Source organism: Hibiscus syriacus, unplaced genomic scaffold, assembly GCF_006381635.1.
Source record: "Hibiscus syriacus cultivar Baekdansim isolate YM2019G1 unplaced genomic scaffold, ASM638163v2 tig00117016_pilon, whole genome shotgun sequence".
NCBI lineage: Eukaryota > Viridiplantae > Streptophyta > Magnoliopsida > Malvales > Malvaceae > Hibiscus > Hibiscus syriacus.
Window position 1 is genome coordinate 1,386,896 of NW_024063525.1, and position 22,420 is coordinate 1,409,315.

The following is a 22,420-nucleotide window of genomic DNA, read 5'->3' on the forward strand; positions in this document are numbered from 1 at the left end:
ACATTTCATGTTTTGCTTGAGAAATTGAGGGTTTGTCATCTAAGTCCTAGATGAGAGTGTTTGTTGGTTAAAGGAGCTTTATTTCAAGATTGTAACAACAATGTATTATATTTCTAATTCTTTGTGGTGTTAAGGCTTTCATAACTACGAAGAATTAATAGGATTTAGGTGGTTGAGCATGTTAGGGTTTTAACTTGATTTCATGATTAAAGTATTATACATAAAAAAGGTATTTTTATGCCACTTTAAAACCCTGAGTAACCTTCTAAAGCTTTAGTACATGATTAGAAACCAAACTGACATTTGGAATGATTTATTGGTGTTTCCCGAGCCAAACTAAGACATATTTGAGTTCGATTATCGATATTGAATGAATTACTGGATGAATTGGTGCAAAATCTAGGGATTTCAAGCAGGGAGTATCGATACTTCTGGAAGAGTATCGATACTTCTGGAAGAGTATCGATACTGCCCCTACAATATCGATACTTAGGATGTACAATATCTATATTGAGCCTCATTTTCAAAAACAGAAGCCATTTTTGGTACCGATACTCGGTAGGGGTGTGCAAATTCAGATATCGGATCCGATCCGATCTAAAAAATTCGGATATCCGAAATTTTGGATAAATAAAATAATGACCCAAATCCGATCCAAAAAATAGGATATCCGAAATTTCATATTTCTGAAATTTTGGATTGAATATTCGTATATCTAATCCGAATATAGTATTTATTTTATCGAAAATTAATTCCATTTATTATATTAGATTATATATAAACTATTCCACGGTTTAAGAGTATATATAAATTATATCTAATTATATTGAATTATATATAAAATGTATATTTTCATTTCATATATTTATTTTTAATATTTTCATAGTTAATATACTTATCATTTTACAAATATATCTATTATACTGAATTATAAATAAATAATATAAATATATATAATCACCTTAAAGTAAAATTACCTAGGAGGCTATGACATAATTCGAATTTAATTGATCGGCGATACACTTCCTTTTAAAAGAATTCATATTGAATATAAACAATATTTAATATTAATATTATTCAAAAAATGATATCAATATTAATATATCTTTTAATAAAAAAAATTTACTGGGAACTGGAAAAGCATGGAGTTACTATGCCATTACTTTTCATGGAAAGCTTTTTGTGAACCAAGCAAATAAAATGGAGCTATTGAAATTTAATAAATGGACTTATTTTTTTGAGAATTTTCTCCACTGCTGAGTTTATCAATTGTGTGAACCACGCAAACATATTAGCATTATGAGGGTAATTGTCGAATATAACTAATGGTCCAATTATCATTGTAGGCTAGGAACTGGGAAAGCATGGAGTTACTAGGCCTAGGGTTATAAAGGCTCATTTTTTTCAGATATTCAGATAATTTGAAATTAAATTTTTTTTGATCCGTATCCGATCCGATTATCTGAAATTTTTACCGGATATCCGATCCGAATTATTCATAAAGAAAAATCGGATTGGATGTATGAATTTTCGGATCGGATTATTCAGATCGAATATTTTTGCACACCCCTACTCATAGGGGTATCGATACTTGACACTAGGGTATCGATACTGCAAGTAGAGTATCGCTACTACTCACTTCGAGTGGTTAGAATTGACCTATTTAAGGCTCATAAGAACTAAGAATGGTTCGTAATGGTAGAACTTAGTCTGTGAAAGACATAAATGGCCAAATGGGCCCAAAGACACTCATAGGAGCGGGTTACAACCAAAGTAACCATAGCAAGCGTAATGCATCCAAGTATCTTTAGTTTAATATGTAACGAATACCTAAGAATGAAGGACCATCACATAGGAGGTACCAACAAATGGTATGACGAAATAATCAAATTATGAAACAGCGGAATCGTGTACTACAAGAATGACATCGAATGATGTACTTACAATTGTCCCTCTAATTCGAGGGTGAATTGAGGGAAAGTGTGATGAGAACGAATAGAGTATCACTACCCAATAATGAACCCACATGTTATCAGGCTAGCTAGTATCAAAGCCAGTGAACAGAAAACACAGTGATAGTCGAAAAATCATGAAACATATTGAGACAGAAATAACTAAAATACCCTTACATAACGAATGACTAGAATAGAGTATCTTAATAAACTAATAGCAATAACAGACTAATAAACTCTCTTATAACGTTCTAGGTAAGAGAACGAGTGAGGTAACAGCTAGTGAGGGGATGACCTCACTTTAGTGTGTCTAGTTATGCTAGAGTGTGGTAATGCTACCTTAGTTGCCTTGGTAGGGCATTATTAGTGCGCGAGGCACTTTAAGGACTAACTGGGGCATGAGGCCTGAACACTCACGAGGAGTGGGCTAGCGATGTCAGTGTTGTGAGGTCTTTAGGCCCCTATATATGCATGTATAGTTGCATCAGTCTAGTACATCATATATTCTTAAAGCTTGGCTTGATGGTTATGTGATTCCGAGCCAATGCTTCAATTGATCGGGATTTGTACTGATACTATGTGACTCCAAGTTCTCCCTCCATGATCTACCTAATTTCTATGTGATGTTCAGGAGATCATTCAACAACTCAGTGGGAATTTCAATGATGCTATGTGACATTGGGTTCTGTCGGTTAAGTGTTAACTAGTGTCTGATGAACATGTGAGACCAGATACTAGTAGTGTTGCATTTAGATAATGCACATCAGAGTCAGTGTTGCATTTAGATAATTCACAAGAGTGTGTGTATAGTATTTATATAATGCGTAGTAGTTATGATCATTAGGGTTAGAGATCTTTTAGAGGTATACTTATGGCGAGGACCTAAGCAGATGATTAAGGGAAGCACGAGACTTGTACTTCAGTGATAGAATAATCGAGCCCTAAGTAGGTAGCACTTGATCAAGATCATGCATGTACTTATTGCTTAGTACCATATCTTTAACATACTTATGTTTATGCGACTCATAATGCTGCTCTAGATTAGTGATTATACTATTGCGCTTTGTAAGCTCAACATTCAGATATTTTCCATTCGCATGTCAGTATCCAGAGCTGTTCGTATAACACCACCGCAGTAGGACTTTTAGCATCTCCTTCAGAGTATTGTACTATAGCTTTAGTGGGCATATGTATTCATAGAACCTTACTCATGTATTCAAATTTATAGCTTAGAGTTTATATTATTTTGATTTTATATTATATGTCACGGAGCTCCAATTTTTATAAAAAAAATTGTAACTGTTATTTATGTTTATTATGATACCATTCAAATTATTTGATAAAAAATGAACATGTTTTGAAAATCAGGGGTTGCCTTGGTAGCCCAATATGACACTTTAGGCTCAATCGGGTTTAAGGTGTTACAAGTTTTGCTGGGTTATGTTGCATTACAGATTTTTTATGTTTGTTGATTAGGATAAGTGATATTTTTCATATGTGTATGTAGTTTTTAGGGTTCTGTTTCAAAATAAAGTTGATTTTTAGGATCCTTTTTCATTACATATTTTTTATATTTGTATGTTTAGATTCATCTTGTGTTTCAAAATAAAGTGGCCATTGGGATTCCTTCAAAATATACCTTTATGTCTATATATGCCTTTATAATATGCCATGGTTTTGTTTGGTATGCATTTAAAATAGTAGGATTTTTTCTTGTATGCCTTTATATATACATTTACGAATTTAGGGTTTACTGATTATTTACATGTGTTAAATGCAATAGGTTCTATTTACTGATTTTGTTTGCTTTATAGGTAATGGGTCAGAGAAATTTACTTGTGTGATTCATTATGGTGGGTACTTTTTGTCTTTACCCAAAATGAAGTATACGTCAACAACTATAGAATACTTTGACTTGGTTTACATAGATACGTCTCAATGTTTGTTGTATGTGATATGGTCCAGAAGATAGGTTTAGATTATCTTATTGAGGTTTTTTGGAGAGTACCTAGTGTTGCATTGTCTGCTGCTTCTGTTAACCCACTGCAGAATGATCATGACTGTATGACCATGATAAGCAACATGCCTCGTAATAGATACATGCATGTTTTTATAGAAGAAAATGTTACAGTAGTTAAAGAAGAAGTTATAGTAGATGATGAACAAGATGCAAAAGAGGATGAACAAAATGAAGAAGTTGAAATAAAATATGAACAAGATGAACAAGTTGAAGAAGAACCAATATACAATAGAGGAAGAATGTGTAGAAGAATCTGAAGGTGAAGAATAATCTTTTGAGCTTAGTGATAATGATTTTGATTGGGGAGGAAATAGAGAGAATATAGAGGACATAAGAATTAGGGTTCAAAGGAAAATTGATAATTTTAGGGTTGAGGGTGTACGTGTGAATCCTAAACTTGAATGAGATAATGAAAAATATGATGAACTATATAGTGAGCATGACTATGACTCATATGGGCCTAGGTATCTTGAATTCAATTATGAGACTGACATGGCCAACCCTCAATTTGTTAAGGGTTTAATATTTTTGAACAAGAATTCAGTAAAGGAAGCTGTAAGACAATATGAGAGGATTAATAAGGTTACAACGAGGTTTAAGAAAAATGACATCAAAGGGCTTCAAGTAATTTGAAAAGAAGGTTCCCATGGAAACTCTAGGTTGGCCCAATGTTGCCAAAGGATACTGTAAACCAGAGTTGGTAGATAAAAACACTTGTTGATTCGCATACTTGTTCAAAGGTGATGAAGAATAATAATATCACGTATGTATGGATTACAAAGTATTATATTGGAAAACTTATGTTTGACCCAAAATATGCTCTTAGATCACTACAATGAGATGTGTTGGAAAAATTTGGTACACTTGTGTCACTTGAAAAATGTTCTTTAGTTAAGAATACTGCCCTGAAAATGATTGAAGGGAATCATAAGGACCAGTATGAAAGGATATAGACTACTTGCAAGAGTTGAGAGTCACAAATCCTGGAATAACAACAATTTCTCATCTAGATTGTAGATTGTTTCAGGGGTTGTATGTGTGTCCACAAGCATGTAAAGATGGGTTCACATATGGTTGTAGGAGGATAATCAGCTTTGATGGTTGTTTTTAAAGGATATTTTCCATGGATACTTGTTGGTAGCTGTAGGGATTGATGCAAATGATTGCATCTATCCCATTGCATATGCTGCAGTGGAAAGTGGGAATTATGCTTCTTGGTACTGATTTTTAGACAATTTAAGAACTGACTTGGAGATTAAGAATAATGCATATATATGTATCATGTTTGACAAAGAGAAGGTTATCTCTCGAACGTCGAATTTTTTATGCTTTATTTACTTCTTATTTATTGATGCTGATTTTATTTATTTTTTATGTAGGGACTTGTTGAAGCTGTTGAAAAATTATTCCCTAATGTAGAAACTAGAAGATATGTTAGACATATGTATTTAAATTTCAAGGAGAAGAATAAAGGGAAAGCACTAAAAGTTACTGTTTGAAAGACTACTAGAGCTACCTATGTCCGAGAGTTTGAAAATGCTTTAGAGCAGTTGAAGATAATATCAATCGAAGCATATAATTAGATTAAGGAGAAGGACCCTGCTTAGTGGTCCATATCACATATGTATTATCACATTTGTATTTTTTACTACTAATAAAGTGTCTTTATTATCTAATTAAATTTATTTTTCTCTTATTCAATGCAATCTATTTTGGAGGCTAAGGATAAGGCTATATTAACTTGAGAAAATAACTTCAGTGACCGAAAATGTCTTATAATATACGATTTTAACCAACTTTTTTTGGATTTGCGAAAATAACCAACAAATTCGCAACACGAACTCCAGTTTCGCAACACAGTTTCCAAAATCGCAACGCGATTCTCCAAAAGCGCAACGTGGTTTTCAAAATCGCAACGCGGTTCTCCAAAATAGCAACGCGGTTTTTCAAATTCGCAACGCGTTGCGAAAATAAACGCGCTTTGCGAATTTGACTTCTGTGTTGCGAATTACAAATTCGTGTTGCGATTTACAAATTCGCATTGCGATTTACATATTCGCGTGTTGGAAACTGATTTGCGAAATTAGAGTTCGCGTTGCGAATTTGTTGGTCATTTTCGCAAATCCAAAAAAAATTGGTTAAAATCGTATATTATAAGGCGTTTGCGGTCACTAAAGTTATTTTCTCTCTTTGATGAAAATATTCGGAAAGAAATTATGAAACGACTTGTTACAAGAAGTGAGGATGCTAAAAAATATCAAAGTTTATTGTGTAAAAAAATACAAAGAAAATTGGACATTACTATTGAACAAGGCTTAAGGTTAATTATCCAATTTCATAAATGAATTTTAATCTTTTAAATGTTACTATAGGATTATCATTTTAACTTATTTTTTCCTTACATATGTTGGCTCACATATGCTGGTAGCAATAAATTTCAAGTTGAAACTGGTCTAAACGATCAACATATTATGAACCTTGGGCAGGACACCTATACATGGAAATGAGACCTCATTGGCATCCCATGTCCCCATGCAGCATCAATCTTTCGATTGAACAATGAATGGCCAAAAATCTATGTCAATGAATGTTGTTGGAGGAGCACTCAACTTGTTATTTATTCCAACATGATGAACCCAATAAGGATAATACTTAACTTGTACTTATTCATTAATTCAACTATTTTTATTGATGTGTGTGTTTTAAATTTATTTAGGTCTCAATCAATGGACTCTAGTAACAGACATGGAACCAATTTTACCACCATCTTTAAAGAGGCCACCAAAAGGATAATCCAAAAAGAGAAGAAAAGAAGCAGATAAACCAAACAATCCTAAGTTGAACAAGAGAAGGCAAGAAGCAAACTGTACGAAATATGGTAAACAAGGCCATAACAAAGGGGACTACTTACATAGTTTTCCCGTTAGTTTTTTAGCTCTGCCCTATCTTCGCTCAAGTGAGAAGGGGTGAACCATCAATAATAAACAAGCTAAATTTGTTCCTATCAACAATTAATTCGGTGAGTACGAACAAACTTCACGATCGAAAAAATCAGTCAAATTCTCACCTAAAAACAACAATCATCCTCAGTTCCCCCAAAGACTAGAACATCTATCCTCATATATGGTTGATCTATTGAAGTAGGCCAGATATGCTTATGAGTGGGAGAAGGACAAAGAAAAGAAGAAAGCTTATTACCTCTGGACCAACGCAACATCTCTATCACCCTAAGACGTGTCGTGGCAAAGCATAGAGACCGAGAGGCATCGGGCGTTAATACCTCGCCCTCGGCCACGACAATGATAAAAAGGTTCAAAGTGCGCAAAGAAGCATCCATGAAGATCACGAGGGGCCGCACCAAAAATAATGATAGCCGAAAGGGTGACATGGAAAAGTACGTGCAACTCAAAGGCTCCCTTAGCGGCTCTCGAGCACCAACGAGTTCTGCCAAACTTAGATACACGAAAAATCCTCTCCAGAATAGCATGCAGTTGTCTTAAACAAACATTTTGGTCTCTCTATCTCGATATCAAGTCTCCTAGAAAGTTTATCTTATCTCCTTTCATACTTGCTTACACGAATTAATAAAATACACACCCTTAAAATGCGGACTAAATGATGATGAAGGGCTTAGATTCCTTTACATCTTATTGTGATGTATAAGAATTATTAGATTAAAAGACTAGTGGGGTAATCACTGCATTCTGTCCATTGACTGACGAGCACATGCGCAGGGTCTTTTAATTCAAATATCTGGTCAACCATTTCGTGACGCACGTGTACTCTTTGCCTACCAATAGAATTTATCATCAATGTTGATTGTTTAACCCTTTTCGCCCCTCTTAATCTTACTATAATGTAATTAAAAAGTATTAGCTGTGACTATGGATCCTATGTTTCGGGTTAAACATCCAAAGCAAGTCGCTTTGGTCTAAAGTTTTCCAATTAAATTTTAAAAGCAAGAATTTACCATTTAAATCAAACAAATTGGATCTGAAGATTGCTTTTTTATTATTATTAAATTAAAATAATTATAAAATAACATTTATTTTAAATACTCTTAATCATTTAACAATTCACGTTTAATCATCCTTGTATTCGTTTTTATTATTCTTTTAAATCAAACAAATACATATATGTATATATTAAATGTAAAAAATGCTTTGTGAGATAAGGGGCTGCAGCCCCTTCCAACCTTTATATAGACCTGTTTCTGCTTTTATTTCGGTCACGAGTATTAAATTGATGAATATTAGAAATATAAAAACTATATTTGATTATATTATTATATATATATATATATATATTTCAAATATAATTTTAATATTTTTATTTTAAACATGTGTAAAAACGTTATAATGAATTGTCCTTATTTGTTGAAATGTATTTTTTTTAGTTTTACATAGATTTATGATTGTTGAATGAATAGAAAAAAATAACTGATATTAATTCATTATTTTCTCGGTGAATATTTCGCACTTCCTATTGATGTTAATTTCAACTTTCTATTTTCACTTATTTTCAATGAATATGTTTTCATTTCTTATTGTTAAACTCTTTTAAAATTGTTAAACGAATAAAAATAAATTGCTAAAATTAATTTTTAACATTCTTATTATATGAGTTATGAGGTTGCCTTTTAGCCTTTGCTAGCTAGACTCTACGAGATTATTTGTTCAAATATTCGTGTCGCCTATTAGATCATAAGACGATACTATTGAGATTGTCTTTAAAGGACTTGGCTAGGGTCACTTGTTTTTAAAATATACCTTTCATGCGTTGCACAACATAACCATCTAGCAAATAAGTTATGTTCGTAACATGTAATAAGCTACCCTTCATGTCAACTATAGTTGTCGTTTTAATAAATTCAATAATTTTATAATTTATAAATAGAATATAATAGATTATATTATATATATGACTAATGAAAACTACATTATATGTATTACTTACTATTCATGATTGTATATAAATCTTATGAATTTAGTTTATAACATTTCTTTAAGAGTCCATGGTGATTATAAGGTAGTATTTATTTAAAAAAAAATTAACACATTTACAATGCACACACACACACTACAAATGCAGCTGCTCAAACCCAAGAAATTTAAGAAAAATAATATCCTTTTTACTGAGTTATTTAATCTATAATTCTTAAATTGTGTAATGCTATATTACATATTGTAACACCCCAATTTAGGGGCTAAAATTAAGAAATTATAAAGTGGCGGATTTAATTGGTATTTTGAAAGAAACATTGGGGATTAAATTGTAAAGTTTTAAAGTTGGCAGACCGTTTTATAAAGTGCAGGAAATTCAGTGGCTAAACCCATGATTTAACCATTTCTTATATATGATGAATTATAAGCTCCTCCCCTGCGCAGGTTTCATATTTTCCAGATTTCCCTTCTCCAACAACCCAACTTCCAACTCCGATCTACTCGACGTCCGACCTCTAATCGACGAGCCGAAACCACCATCGTGTTCGTTGTCAACAAAGGAACAAAACCCCTCAAACCTTTCGTCGTGAATCGTCTCCGTTCGTCGTTAATTTCAGTCGGAAGTATCGTCGGTGATAACTCGGTTTTAGTTGGTTTTTCATCGATTCACGACGATCGGGTCATCCGTTTACGACACCTCCCGAACACCTCACGAACCATCGTGTTCGTTGCATCGTTCCGAGTTCGCGCGGTGTTATCCTTGGTCTCTGTCGACGGCGGCGCGTGAGGAGATAAAGCGATCAAAGTTTCCGATTTGTTGAAATCGAGCTCTACGACGTTCAAAATTGTGAACCGAGCTTTGTAAGTATCTCGAAATCGCTCAAAATAATTTTTAGAAATTTTTTCGGGAATTTAGCACTGTTCACGCGCCCCCACTGCGCGTAGGGAAGAAAAAATGACCGGTTTGACCGGTTTTGTAACCCATTTGACCGGTCATAACCCGACCCGACCCGACCCGTTTACCCGACCAATTGACCCGACCCGACCTGTTGACCCGACCCGTTGACTTGTTGACCGTAGACCGTTGACCGACGTTGACCACTGTTGACCAAAACTTTGACTGGCTTTGACCGGGCATTAAACGACCTTTGACTTCGACCGAGTATACCTATCCTAACATTTTTCGACGTTCCCATTCCGATTCCGCTGTCCTTTTTTCGAAATTCGAACCCGAAGGCCCCGTAATTTCCGGTCAAACCCGTTGACTTTGATTTTGACTGAAAATTCCAAATTTCCGAAAAGTCATAACTTATGCTTTCGACGTCCTGAATCCGAATCCGAAGTCCGTTTTGCCAAATTCGAACCCGGTAAGCCGTCTTTCACTGATTTATCACCCGATTCGATCCGTTTATCGTAATTAAGCTCCGTTTCTGATATAATTTATGTTGATATGTATCTGAGGAATTATTGGAAGTTGAATTGAAGATCAAAGGCATTCGAATGGAATTTTTATGGTCGATCAGTATTACACGGAAATCGAGGTAAAACTTTACTACCTCTTTATGCTTTATGGAACATGTGAATATTGGTAAATGCATGATTAAGATAATGTTTGTCTCATTTGTGTAGTTAATTAGTTTCTACACTCGATCTGAATACGGTAAAAGGGTTCAGTAATTGATTATGGTTCAGATGATTTTTATAAGAAATTGAGGGATTGTTAGAATTAAATTACAATTTTCTGTGCTTAGTGATAAAGAAATCAACATGGGTTTGTAACTTATAGTTTATTTCATCAAAGGTTAAATGTTAAAGGTACTTGGATGGGAAATTATGATAATACTCCGGTAGGGTAAAATTACGAAAATACCCTTAAGTTGGAAAATGACAAGAATTATCTCTGGAAGTGGATTAATAAATCTGAAAAGAATTATTGATCTACTAAAACTATTGATGTACATAAGAAATGTTAGTTTTACTTGAAAATTATGGATAACCGGTTTTTAACCCCAAGAAGGTTTATGTTAGATACTAGAAGTCTTTTAAATAATCATTTCAAGATCAAAGAATGTTCGAGGAAGCAATTAATCATAGGATCTCTATATTATATTATTTTCATTAAGAGCTAATATCGAAATTATCTGGTTAAGAAATTACGAAAATGCCCTTGAGAGATAATATAGTCTGAATTGACCCTGAATGAGAAAGTACTTTGAGGATTTGTACTTAACTCGATTAAGTACGAATTTAATTGTTAAGATCCTGTCTTTGTACAAAAAAATTTATGATATTCCGTTTGTAAAATCTGAGAAGACACTTGACCCGAAAATATTCGAATAATGAGTAAATACTTGAAGAGTAATTTATCGGGGGTATTCTGCTGTTAGAATTGTTCGAAAGGACTGAAGTAAATGATAAGATTGAATTAAATAATAAGATCAGATGGCAGGAAAAGATTGAAATACCGTAGATCTGTAAAATGACCAAAATACCCCTGTAATGGAAATGACCCAAGAATATCACCAAGCTCAGGAATGATTGGATATCCTCGAGCTCTGAAATGAATGGAATAAAACTGAACACCAAAATTACCAAAATACCCTCATGACCTATACCAAGTAAATGCCTTGGATTAATTAAGGAATCCAAATAAGCATAGGTATTGGCCTACCTTTAAACGTAATCGAACACAATTTAAGTGAGTAGATCAACCCTAAAGCTATGTCAATTCCTGAATGGCATAGATATTACTGGAATGCGTGTTCGTCTTCTTAAGTTTGACTCGATGATAAATTTTGGAAGTATTCAACTTAGTTCAACTCTGGATCGCATTCAGTACTAAGAATTGGACGTTTGCTCGACAAATCAACCACAAAGACCAAATTGAATGGAACGGAAGTGCAGCATGTGTCTAAAAATCAGGAACGCTTGAATTACTCTGGAAAATCCCGAAGTATCTGGAATGGACTTGAATACTAAATAAATTAAGTAACCACAAGGACTGAGGATTGAATAACTGAGTTGGATGAATCTGGAAATGTTAATGAACATATATGATGTAATGTTCTTATGGATTATGAATTACAAAATCAAGTACGTCAGTATTTCATGATATTGTGGAAGCGTGGAAATGAAATAAAGACATTGGAAGATTTATTCAGCGATAATTCCGAAAATGATCTACGGACAAGAATTTGTGGTATTAAAGAGTAAATACCCTAGAAGGAAAATGAATTGACCAGTCGACATAGATTGTTAAGGTTCTGAATCTTCGTTCTCAAGTTGTTCGATTATCTGATCAATTGACATGGATGTAAAGGATTCTGAATACCCTTCTGATTACGTACAACTTCTGAAAATTGTCCGAATAAGATAATATCCCGATAATTCACATTCTGAATAACTGATGATTCTGTCAGTTAATGAACTCTTCCAATAGTGATTCTAAATTCCAACATTCTATCGAGATACTGAAGAACTGTGTTTCTCTGCCTGATACAGTACCTCTAAATAATACCTGTAAACTCTGGTGTGTTCCCTAATTACATGAATATTTTATATAATTTCAAATTTGAATTCTGTTATGATACCTGACCTGGATTCTAATCTGATATTGACATGGATTCTGATCTGATACATGACCTGGATTCTGATATGATACTTGACTTGAATTATGTTTTGATTTTTGATATATCCGTTTACGAACGGAACATGTTTTATTGGGGGGTATTGTTGGAGGAAGATTACTTGGAGGTTCCTCGGCTGTGTGCTCAGGGCCTTACTTACCGGTTCCTCGGCTGTGTGCTCAGGGCCTTACTTACCGGTTCCTCGGCTGTGTGCTCAGGGCCTTACTGGATGTGACGGGGTTGTATGGTTCTGGCGAACCTACACATTTTGTTCATGACGGATGTGGGTATATATATATATATATATGTTTTAAAAAGATCTGAAAAGTTACATGGTTTTTGGGAACACACTAGAAAACCTATTATGATCTCCTTAACTCAATCATCCGAAATATTTCTCTGAACTGAAAGCTCATTGTCCGTTACCATCTGAAATATCAGTAGGATCTCTACTCAGTATAAAAATCTGTAAATGTTCGGAAATAATAAGGATATGTTTATCTGTATCTGCACGTTCATCTGCATCATCTGGTAGTTCTGTATTACTGAGCTTTCCAAAGCTCACTCTATTACTCACCTTTTCAGGTTAAAAGAATTATACCAGTGCAGTTATCGACATCAGTAAAGGAATTCTTTCGGCGTTGTTGCAGAGTATGGTACATGTGATTAGGGGGCATGTAATTGTATTTTGATTTATATGCGTGTTTGGAAATCTGTTTTATTTTTAAATAGTTAAAACTGATTTTATAAGTTACACGTTTCAATAAAAGTTTTAAATTTTCCGCTATTTTTACAGTGGGTCGCTCCGGTGGCCCTAATGTGACTTCCCGGATCGGATCGGGCTACCCGCATCGGTCTGGGGGGTTATATTTAGTGGTATCAGAGCTATGGTTTGAGTCAAAAATTTTCAAGATAGACGGGCCGGTCGAATGTCAAAATATGTCTGATCAGTACATGCCCCTAGACTGCAATCGTACCTCTCTGAGCCAGAACTCCAGGGCTGATTCCCTATCTGTATCGAGTAAACCGAAGTTTCTATCCGTTAAGGCTATATTTGTACAAAAAGGAATACCAGTAACATCTGTCTAAACGATGTAAAGTACCTCACGAGCCATGTGAGAGTTAATTACCCGAGAAATTTTGAATCGACTCCGGAAATGAAATTTGGCTATGCTACTGCTCTATGAGCCTATTCTCATGACAAAGGCTCAATTGATTCCACAAGGATAAAGTTGTTTTGATTATTTACTTGGAATGAGAGAGATTTCTGATAAGAATGTATACTCAACTGGTTAAGGATTAGTGAAGGATCTGTGTTTTTATAAAAGCTACATGAAAGATATGAAAGAACTGATAGAAGTTTCATTTCTGCAATTATGTGACATGAATGAATTTCGAGGACGAAATTCTTTTAAGGATGGGAGAATTGTAACACCCCAATTTAGGGGCTAAAATTAAGAAATTATAAAGTGGTGGATTTAATTGGTATTTTGAAAGAAACATTGGGGATTAAATTGTAAAGTTTTAAAGTTGGCAGACCATTTTATAAAGTGCAGGAAATTCAGTGGCTAAACCCATGATTTAACCATTTCTTATATATGATGAATTATAAGCTCCTCCCAGTGCGTAGGTTTCATATTTTTCAGATTTCCCTTCTCCATCAATCCAACTTCCAACTCCGATCTACTCGCCGTCCGACCTCCAATCGACGAGCCGAAACCACCATCGTGTTCATTGTCAACCAAGGAACAAAACCCCTTAAACCTTTCGTCGTGAATCATCTCCGTTCGTCGTTAATTTCAGTAGGAAGTATCGCCGGTGATAACTTGGTGTTAGTTGGTTTTTCATCGATTCACGACGATCGGGTCATCTGTTTATGACACCTCCCGCACCATCGTGTTCGTTGCATCGTTCCGAGTTCGTCGATGTCATCCTTGGTCTCCGTCGACGGCGGCGCGTGAGGAGGTGAAACGGTCAAAGTTTCCGATTTGTTGAAATCGAGCTCTCCGCCGTTCAAAATTGTGAACCGAGCTTTGTAAGTATCTCGAAATCGCTCAAAATAATTTTTAGAAATTTTTCCGGGAATTTAGCACTGTTCACGCGCCCCCACGCGCCGCCACTGTGTGTGGGGAAGAAAAAATGACCGGTTTGACCGGTTTTGTAACCCATTTGACCGGTCATAACCCGACCAGTTTACCCGACCCGTTTACCCGACCAGTTGACCCGACCCGACCCGTTGACCTGTTGACTGTAGACCGTTGACCGACGTTGACCACTGTTGACCAAAACTTTGACTGGCTTTGACCGGGCATTAAACGACCTTTGGCTTCGACCGAGTATACCTATCCTGACATTTTTCGACGTTCCAAATTCGATTCCGCTATCCTTTTTTCGAAATTCGAACCCGAAGGCCCCGTAATTGCCGGTCAAACCCGTTGACTTTGATTTTGACCGAAAATTCCAAATTTCCGAAAAGTCATATTTTATGCTTTCGACGTCCTGAATCCGAATCCGAAGTCCGTTTTGCCAAATTCGAACCTGGTAAGCCGTCTTTCACTGATTTATCACCCGATTCGATCCGTTTATCGTAATTAAGCTCCGTTTCTGATGTAATTTATATTGATATGTATCTGAGGAATTATTGGAAGTTGAATTGAAGATCAAAGGCATTCGAATGGAATTTTTATGGTCGATCAGTATTGCACGGAAATCGAGGTAATATTTTACTACCTCTTTATGCTTTATTGAACATGTGAATATTGGTAAATGCATGATTAAGATAATGTTGGTCTCATTTGTGTAGTTAATTAGTTTCTACACTTGATCTGAATACGGTAAAAGGGTTCAGTAATTGATTATGGTTCAGATGATTTTTATAAGAAATTAAGGGATTGTTAGAATTAAATTACAAGTTCTGTGCTTAGTGATAAAGAAATCAACATGGGTTTGTAACTTATAGTTTATTTCATCAAAGGTTAAATGTTAAAGGTACTTGGATGGGAAATTATGATAATACTCTGGTAGGGTAAAATTACGAAAATACCCTTAAGTTGGAAAATGACAATAATTGTCTCTGGAAGTGGATTAATAAATCTGAAAAGAATTATTGATCTACTAAAACTATTGATGTACATAAGAAATGTTAGTTTTACTTGGAAATTATGGATAACCGGTTTTTAACCCCAAGAAGGTTTATGCTAGATACTAGAAGTCTTTTAAGGAATCATTTCAAGATCAAAGAATGTTCGAGGAAGCAATTAATCATAGGATCTCTATATTATATTATTTTCGTTAAGAGCTAATATCGAAATTATCTGGTTAAGAAATTACGAAAATGCCCTTGAGAGATAAAATAGTCTGAATTGACCCTGAATGAGAAAGTACTTTGAGGATTTGTACTTAACTCGATTAAGTACGAATTTAATTGTTAAGATAATGTCTTTGTACAGAAAAATTTATGATATTCCGTTTGTAAAATCTGAGAAGACACTTGACCCGAAAATATTCGAATAATGAGTAAATACTTGAAGAGTAATTTATCGGGGGTATTCTGCTGTTAGAATTGTTCGAAATGACTGAAGTAAATGATAAGATTGAATTAAATAATAAGATCGGATGGCAGGAAAAAGATTGAAATACTGTAGATCTGTAAAATGACCAAAATACCCCTGTAATGGAAATGACCCAAGAATATCACCAAGCTCAGGAATGATTGGATATCCTCGAGCTATGAAATGAATGGAATAAAACTGAACACCAAAATTACCAAAATACCCTCATGACCTATACCAAGTAAATGCCTTGGATTAATTAAGGAATCCAAATAAGCATAGGTATTTGCCTACCTTTAAAAGTAATCGAACACAATTTAAGCGAGTAGATCAACCCTAAAGCTATATCAATTCCTGAATGGCATAGATATTACTGGAATGCGTGTTCGTCTTCTTAAGTTTGACTCGATGATAAATTTTGGAAGTATTCAACTTAGTTCAACTCTGGATCGCATTCAGTACTAAGAATTGGACGTTTGCTCGACAAATCAACCACAAAGACCAAATTGAATGGAACGGAAGTGCAGCATGTGTCTGAAAATCAGGAACGCTTGAATTACTCTGGAAAATCCCGAAGTATCTGGAATGGACTTGAATGCTAAATAAATTAAGTAACCACAAGGACTGAGGATTGAATAAGTGAGTTGGATGAATCTGGAAATGTTAATGAACATATATGATGTAATGTTCTTATGGATTATGAATTACAAAATCAAGTACGTCAGTATTTCATGATATTGTGGAAGCGTGGAAATGAAATAAAGACATTGGAAGATTTATTCAGCGATAATTCCGAAAATGGTATACGGACAAGAATTTGTAGTATTAAAGAGTAAATACCCTAGAAGGAAAATGAATTGACCAGTCGACATAGATTGTTAAGGTTCTGAATCTTCGTTCTTAAGTTGTTCGATTATCTGATCAATTGACATGGATGTAAAGGATTCTGAATACCCTTCTGATTACGTACAACTTCTGAAAATTGTCCGAATAAGATAATATCCCGATAATTCACATTCTGAATAACTGATGATTCTGTCAGTTAATGAACTCTTCCAATAGTGATTCTAAATTCCAACATTCTATCGAGATACTGAAGAACTGTGTTTCTCTGCCTGATACAGTACCTCTAAATAATACCTGTAAACTCTGGTGTGTTCCCTAATTACATGAATATTTTATATGATTTCAAATTTGAATTCTGTTATGATACCTGACCTGGATGTTGATCTGATATTGACATGGATTCTGATCTGATACATGACCTGGATTCTGATATGATACTTGACTTGAATTATGTTTTGATTTTTGATATATCCGTTTACGAACGGAACATGTTTTATTGGGGGGTATTGTTGGAGGAAGATTACTTGGAGGTTCCTCGGCTGTGTGCTCAGGGCCTTACTTACCGGTTCCTCGGCTGTGTGCTCAGGGCCTTACTGGACGTGATGGGGTTGTATGGTTCTGGGGAACCTACACATTTTGTTCGTGACAGATGTGGGTATATATATATATATGTTTTAAAAAGATCTGAAAAGTTACATGGTTTTTGGGAACACACTAGAAAACCTATTCTGATCTCCTTAACTCAATCATCCGAAATATTTCTCTGAACTGAAAGCTCATTGTCCGTTACCATCTGAAATATCAGTAGGATCTCTGCTCAGTATAAAAATCTGTAAATGTTCGGAAATAATAAGGATATGTATGTTTATCTGTATCTGCACGTTCATCTGCATCATCTGGTAGTTCTGTATTACTGAGCTTTCCAAAGCTCACTCTATTACTCACCTTTTCAGGTTAAAAGAATTATACCAGTGCAGTTATCGACATCAGTAAAGGAATTCTTCCGGCGTTGTTGCAGAGTATGGTATATGTGATTAGGGGGCATGTAATTGTATTTTGATTTATATACGTGTTTGGAAATCTGTTTTATTTTTAAATAGTGAAAACTGATTTTATAAGTTACACGTTTCAATAAAAGTTTTAAATTTTCCGCTATTTTACAGTGGGTCACTCCGATGGCCCTAATGTGACTTCCCGGATCGGATCGGGCTACCCGTATCGGTATGGGGGTTACACATATATTATAATTTAACGTGTAACCAGGTTAATAATTACATATTATAATGTAACGTGTAACCTGGTTAATAAGTAATTATGCTATCATAACGTATGAATAATCAATATTATATTATACATCTATTACTTGTAATTAATTGTGTGGATATATATATTATAAATATACTTAAAATAATTTAATAATTTAATAATTTAATTTTATTATAATTAAATATAAGATGATTGGATTGATCATACAATTACTTATATGTCATTAATAAAATTATTAATATTATGATTTATAGATACTACAAACTAACCCAGTTTTTATGTGTTTATGAATCACTAATAAATTATTATAATTGTACGATTAACCCTTTGAGAATTTAAGAACATCATTTTGTGTTAGCATATTTTATTAAAATATTGTATTTTATTCAAATTGATATTAGGTTAATGAAAGATCATATTTAATATAAAATTATTATTTTGGGAACACTTGAGTTCTTTACTTCTTTGAGAAGATCTATAAGTTCTCGACAAATCTTTGGCGAAAACATGAATATTCAAACAACAAAATTCAACTTCCCTTTCCTTTAGTTGAAGATCTATAATTTCATTTCCATGAATTTTCCACATTGATCCTTTCACAATAGAAACCCAAGTGGAAGTCTATGTTGCAGCTGAGAATGATATACGAGAAGCTCAAGCATCAAGCACATTGACTTCAGTTCTGTTTTTCTCCATTTGATTCGATCTATTTTTCATCTTCTTCGTCAGTTGAGAACCTTCCAACAAGCGCGGTGAGCGTAGAGAAGCTGGAAACATTGAGGAAGTACGAGGAAGAGAAGACAGACAAGTTAGTGTCCAAGTATATGGCTTTATGCGGCAAGGTTTTGTTTTATTTGCTTTATGCCTATGGTGGTTTGACGAGGTTAGTTTTTACTGTGCAGTCATTGATCTGATTATACTGGTTTTTATGATCTGTACATTTTACGTGGAGGGAAATTGATGGTCCTCAGTGGAAACATTTACATGCAGGATGATCGACGAACCATGGTTGCAAAAGTCAGAAAAACCAAGCATTAGAACCTTGTTAGGAGGGAGTATTTTCAGCGTTCCCCTCTCGTATGGTAAAAATGCTCATGTCCTCCATCGACTGACTAGGATTCAGCTAAGAATCTGTGGGAAAAATAATGTGTAAGAACTATGAATTTGGACGAGGAGAGTTCAATGGATTCAGAAACACCAGGAAACTCAAATTCCAAAATGGTGAGATAAACACGGCAAATAGAACGAAATTATTTATACCTTCAGTCATCGCCTTCAAATGTGACAAATCACCATTAACCATCACGAACCACCGTCATGTACTTCAAATTTGACTGCATGAAAGGCATCAAAGATCTTCTAAGAACTCAAAACCTCGTTAAATCAAATAAAATTTCAAATCTCAATATGAAATTACTTTAAATTATTTTGATGGAACCTCTTGGCTACAACTATTTATAGTGATTATTTCCATAAAATAAAACACATTCAAAATCATATATATTTGCTCATGAGATCTCTCAGAGAATGTCTGGGTATCTATTAGGGCATGATTTGAACCCAGGATTCCAACACCGTATTAAAAAACTAGACATTTCTAAAGCTTAGAGCCATAAGAACTGGTAATTCCATGGGCTCCTAAAGATCTAGCAAGTACTAGAAACTTAGGATATCAAAGTCTATGTTCTCCAAAACACTCCCATATTCAGTCAGCACTCGGGGATTTTTCCTTGACATATAGCTGCCAAAACTCGCCATAAAGAATACATATTGGTAAGTTAGATACACAATCCACGAAATATATCATACATGTGAGGGATTATGTCTGCAGGTTATAAGATCAATTAGATATATCTATATATCTACATGTAAACCACAAGCCTAGCATTCAAAGCTTCCAATTCCAACAAGCAACTTTCCCACCCTCTTTCCCAGTTCTTTCTTTGTGCCTCGGAGAAGCACACCACCTCATATGAATTGTTTCAGTCACCATTCCATCAACCAATTATTAGCTGTTCAATTTTCAGTAAAACAATATATTTCTTTAAGAGAAAACACATACACAGAATCACCCTTAAAAAAATCTATTTGCCTGATTCCTTCGGCTTAAAAAGGTTACCCTCTAGCAATCATACAAAAATCTTTTCCGTGTAGGTCTTATGCCTTCAATGACTCCCATTCAACTCGATACTACCTGAAACTGAAATGCAACAAATACTGCAAATATACCAAGATCTTTTTCAAGGTAAACGCTTATTCCTTCAATGATTATCGTTCAACTCAATACAACCTGAAACCAAAATGCAATAAACACTGCAAATATACCAAGACCTTTTACACATGTTACTATAATGTCTTATGCATTCCATGACTGTTCAACTCAATACAACCTGAAACTAGAATTCAACAAACACCTCGGCACACTTGCCATCCAAATGCTCAAAAGAAGATTATGATTTAGCCTCCTAATGCCAAAAACTTACACCTAAAATGAGGCTTCTCAAATCAATATAAATTAACAACTAAAATGAGATTAAAAAGGACTAATCACAAAGACAAAAAACCAACTTCTTGAACTCACTCATCTAAGAAACTACAGAGAGTATTATACCGAGATATTGGCCTTGTACCTCTTATGCCTTCAACGAATCCGTTCAACTCAATACAACCAGAAATTGAAATGCAACAAACAACTGACCACGCTATCCACTATGTCTTTCTCCTTTTTCTTCTCACTTAGCTAATGCTTAAATGACCAGAACTTAAAGATTCAATCTAAGAATACGATTTAGCCCTGTAATGCAAGAAACTTCCACATTATACGAGGCTTCTCAAATCATTATCAATTAAGCAACAAGTGGAGATTGAAAAGGATTACTCACAAAGTCACAATGAGAGAACACCAATTTGTAAAACTCATTCAACTCATACTTAACATCAAATCAAACAATTTAATACAAAAAGTAGTAATAAATTCACTAATTTTCCATAAAATCCCAACAAATTTTGAGCTCCTCAAACCCTAAGTGCAAGAAATAAGCCTTTCACGTTTCCAAATCAGCTGTAATGTAATTCCCTCCATCTATTAAACAAGATAACACACACATACACGAAAAGACAACAAAGACAAGAAAATATTAACAAAAAGATATTATGTAAAATTTGGCGAAGGAAAAGCTCTTGTTTTATTTAGCAGGGAGCGAAGAGAATATGCGCTCCACGTATTCTCGTTGCTCGTGAAACCTTTGTTTGAGGTAAGACTCGAGAATTTCCATGACGGAAACGAAACGCTTCATTTCTTCGAGCCTGCGAGTGAGTTCGGCCTCTCGAGCCCTGGCTTGCTCGAGTCGAGCCTCCGTCTCGGCTAGGCGGACACGAAGCGTATCCACCACCAACGCATTGTTGTTGTGGGACGGACGGTTCGGTGAGAGAGATTGACGTTGGTGGCCGTAACACATTTTCTCTTCACAGAAAAAAACAATTAAGAAAAATAGACTTTTTTTTTATGTGGAATTGGAACCGTTTGTTGTTCCGAATAATGGAATAGTGGAGGAAAACATTGTCTTGGCAGAGTTGATGCGAGCAAAAGAGCCTTCCATCACGTCTGGGATCGATGATGGACGTATTCTGGTTGATGTGGACCGTTGGATGAAACTGTGGAATCGGTATTACCTTTTTGATGAGTCGGTTCGGTTGACAAGCCCAATGTTTATCCATCATCTATTATTGGATCTGGGTTTGCTGTGAAGAATCACGAAAAAGCTTTGAAGAGTGCATTCGTGGTGGGCCGATCAATCATAAAATCATGGTTTAAATATGTTATAGTTAATCTACTATTTTTAAAATTCAAAATTTAGTTTTTATATTTTAATTTTACAATATCCAGTTTTGTATTAATTTTATATGAAAACAGAGGATTAAAACAAAAATTAAAAGATTTTCTAATCTTTAATTTAAAAAATTGTAAACCTACCTTAATTTTCTCTATATATTTTTAAGCATCTCACTAAGAAGTTTTAAATCTATCAATAAATTGAATTTATTAAACGAGCTCAATGATTAAAGGAAATACTATCATTCATAAAGATTTTAATTTCAAGCAATTGTATTTGCGGGTGTGGGTGTATTATCATTGACTAAGAAATATTATGAAGAAATACTACAATATTGTTTTTTTTTATAAAAGCAATTAATTTTTTCAAAATAAGAAATATTT

The 22,420-nt window shown here is 34.5% G+C and overlaps 1 protein-coding gene across 1 annotated transcript; it reads right to left on the reverse strand.

Annotated features, from left to right (window-relative positions):
• Nucleotides 1–3,239: 3,239 nt before the first annotated feature.
• Nucleotides 3,240–21,758, reverse strand: LOC120195580 (protein SKIP34-like). The gene is made up of 2 exons (XM_039197560.1): nucleotides 21,333–21,758; nucleotides 3,240–3,251 (listed from the first exon to the last, which is right to left on the reverse strand). Exon 1 carries the CDS (start codon nucleotides 21,660–21,662, stop codon nucleotides 21,390–21,392), a length of 273 nt encoding a protein of 90 aa, XP_039053491.1. The 5' UTR covers nucleotides 21,663–21,758; the 3' UTR covers nucleotides 3,240–3,251; nucleotides 21,333–21,389.
• Nucleotides 21,759–22,420: the final 662 nt, after the last annotated feature.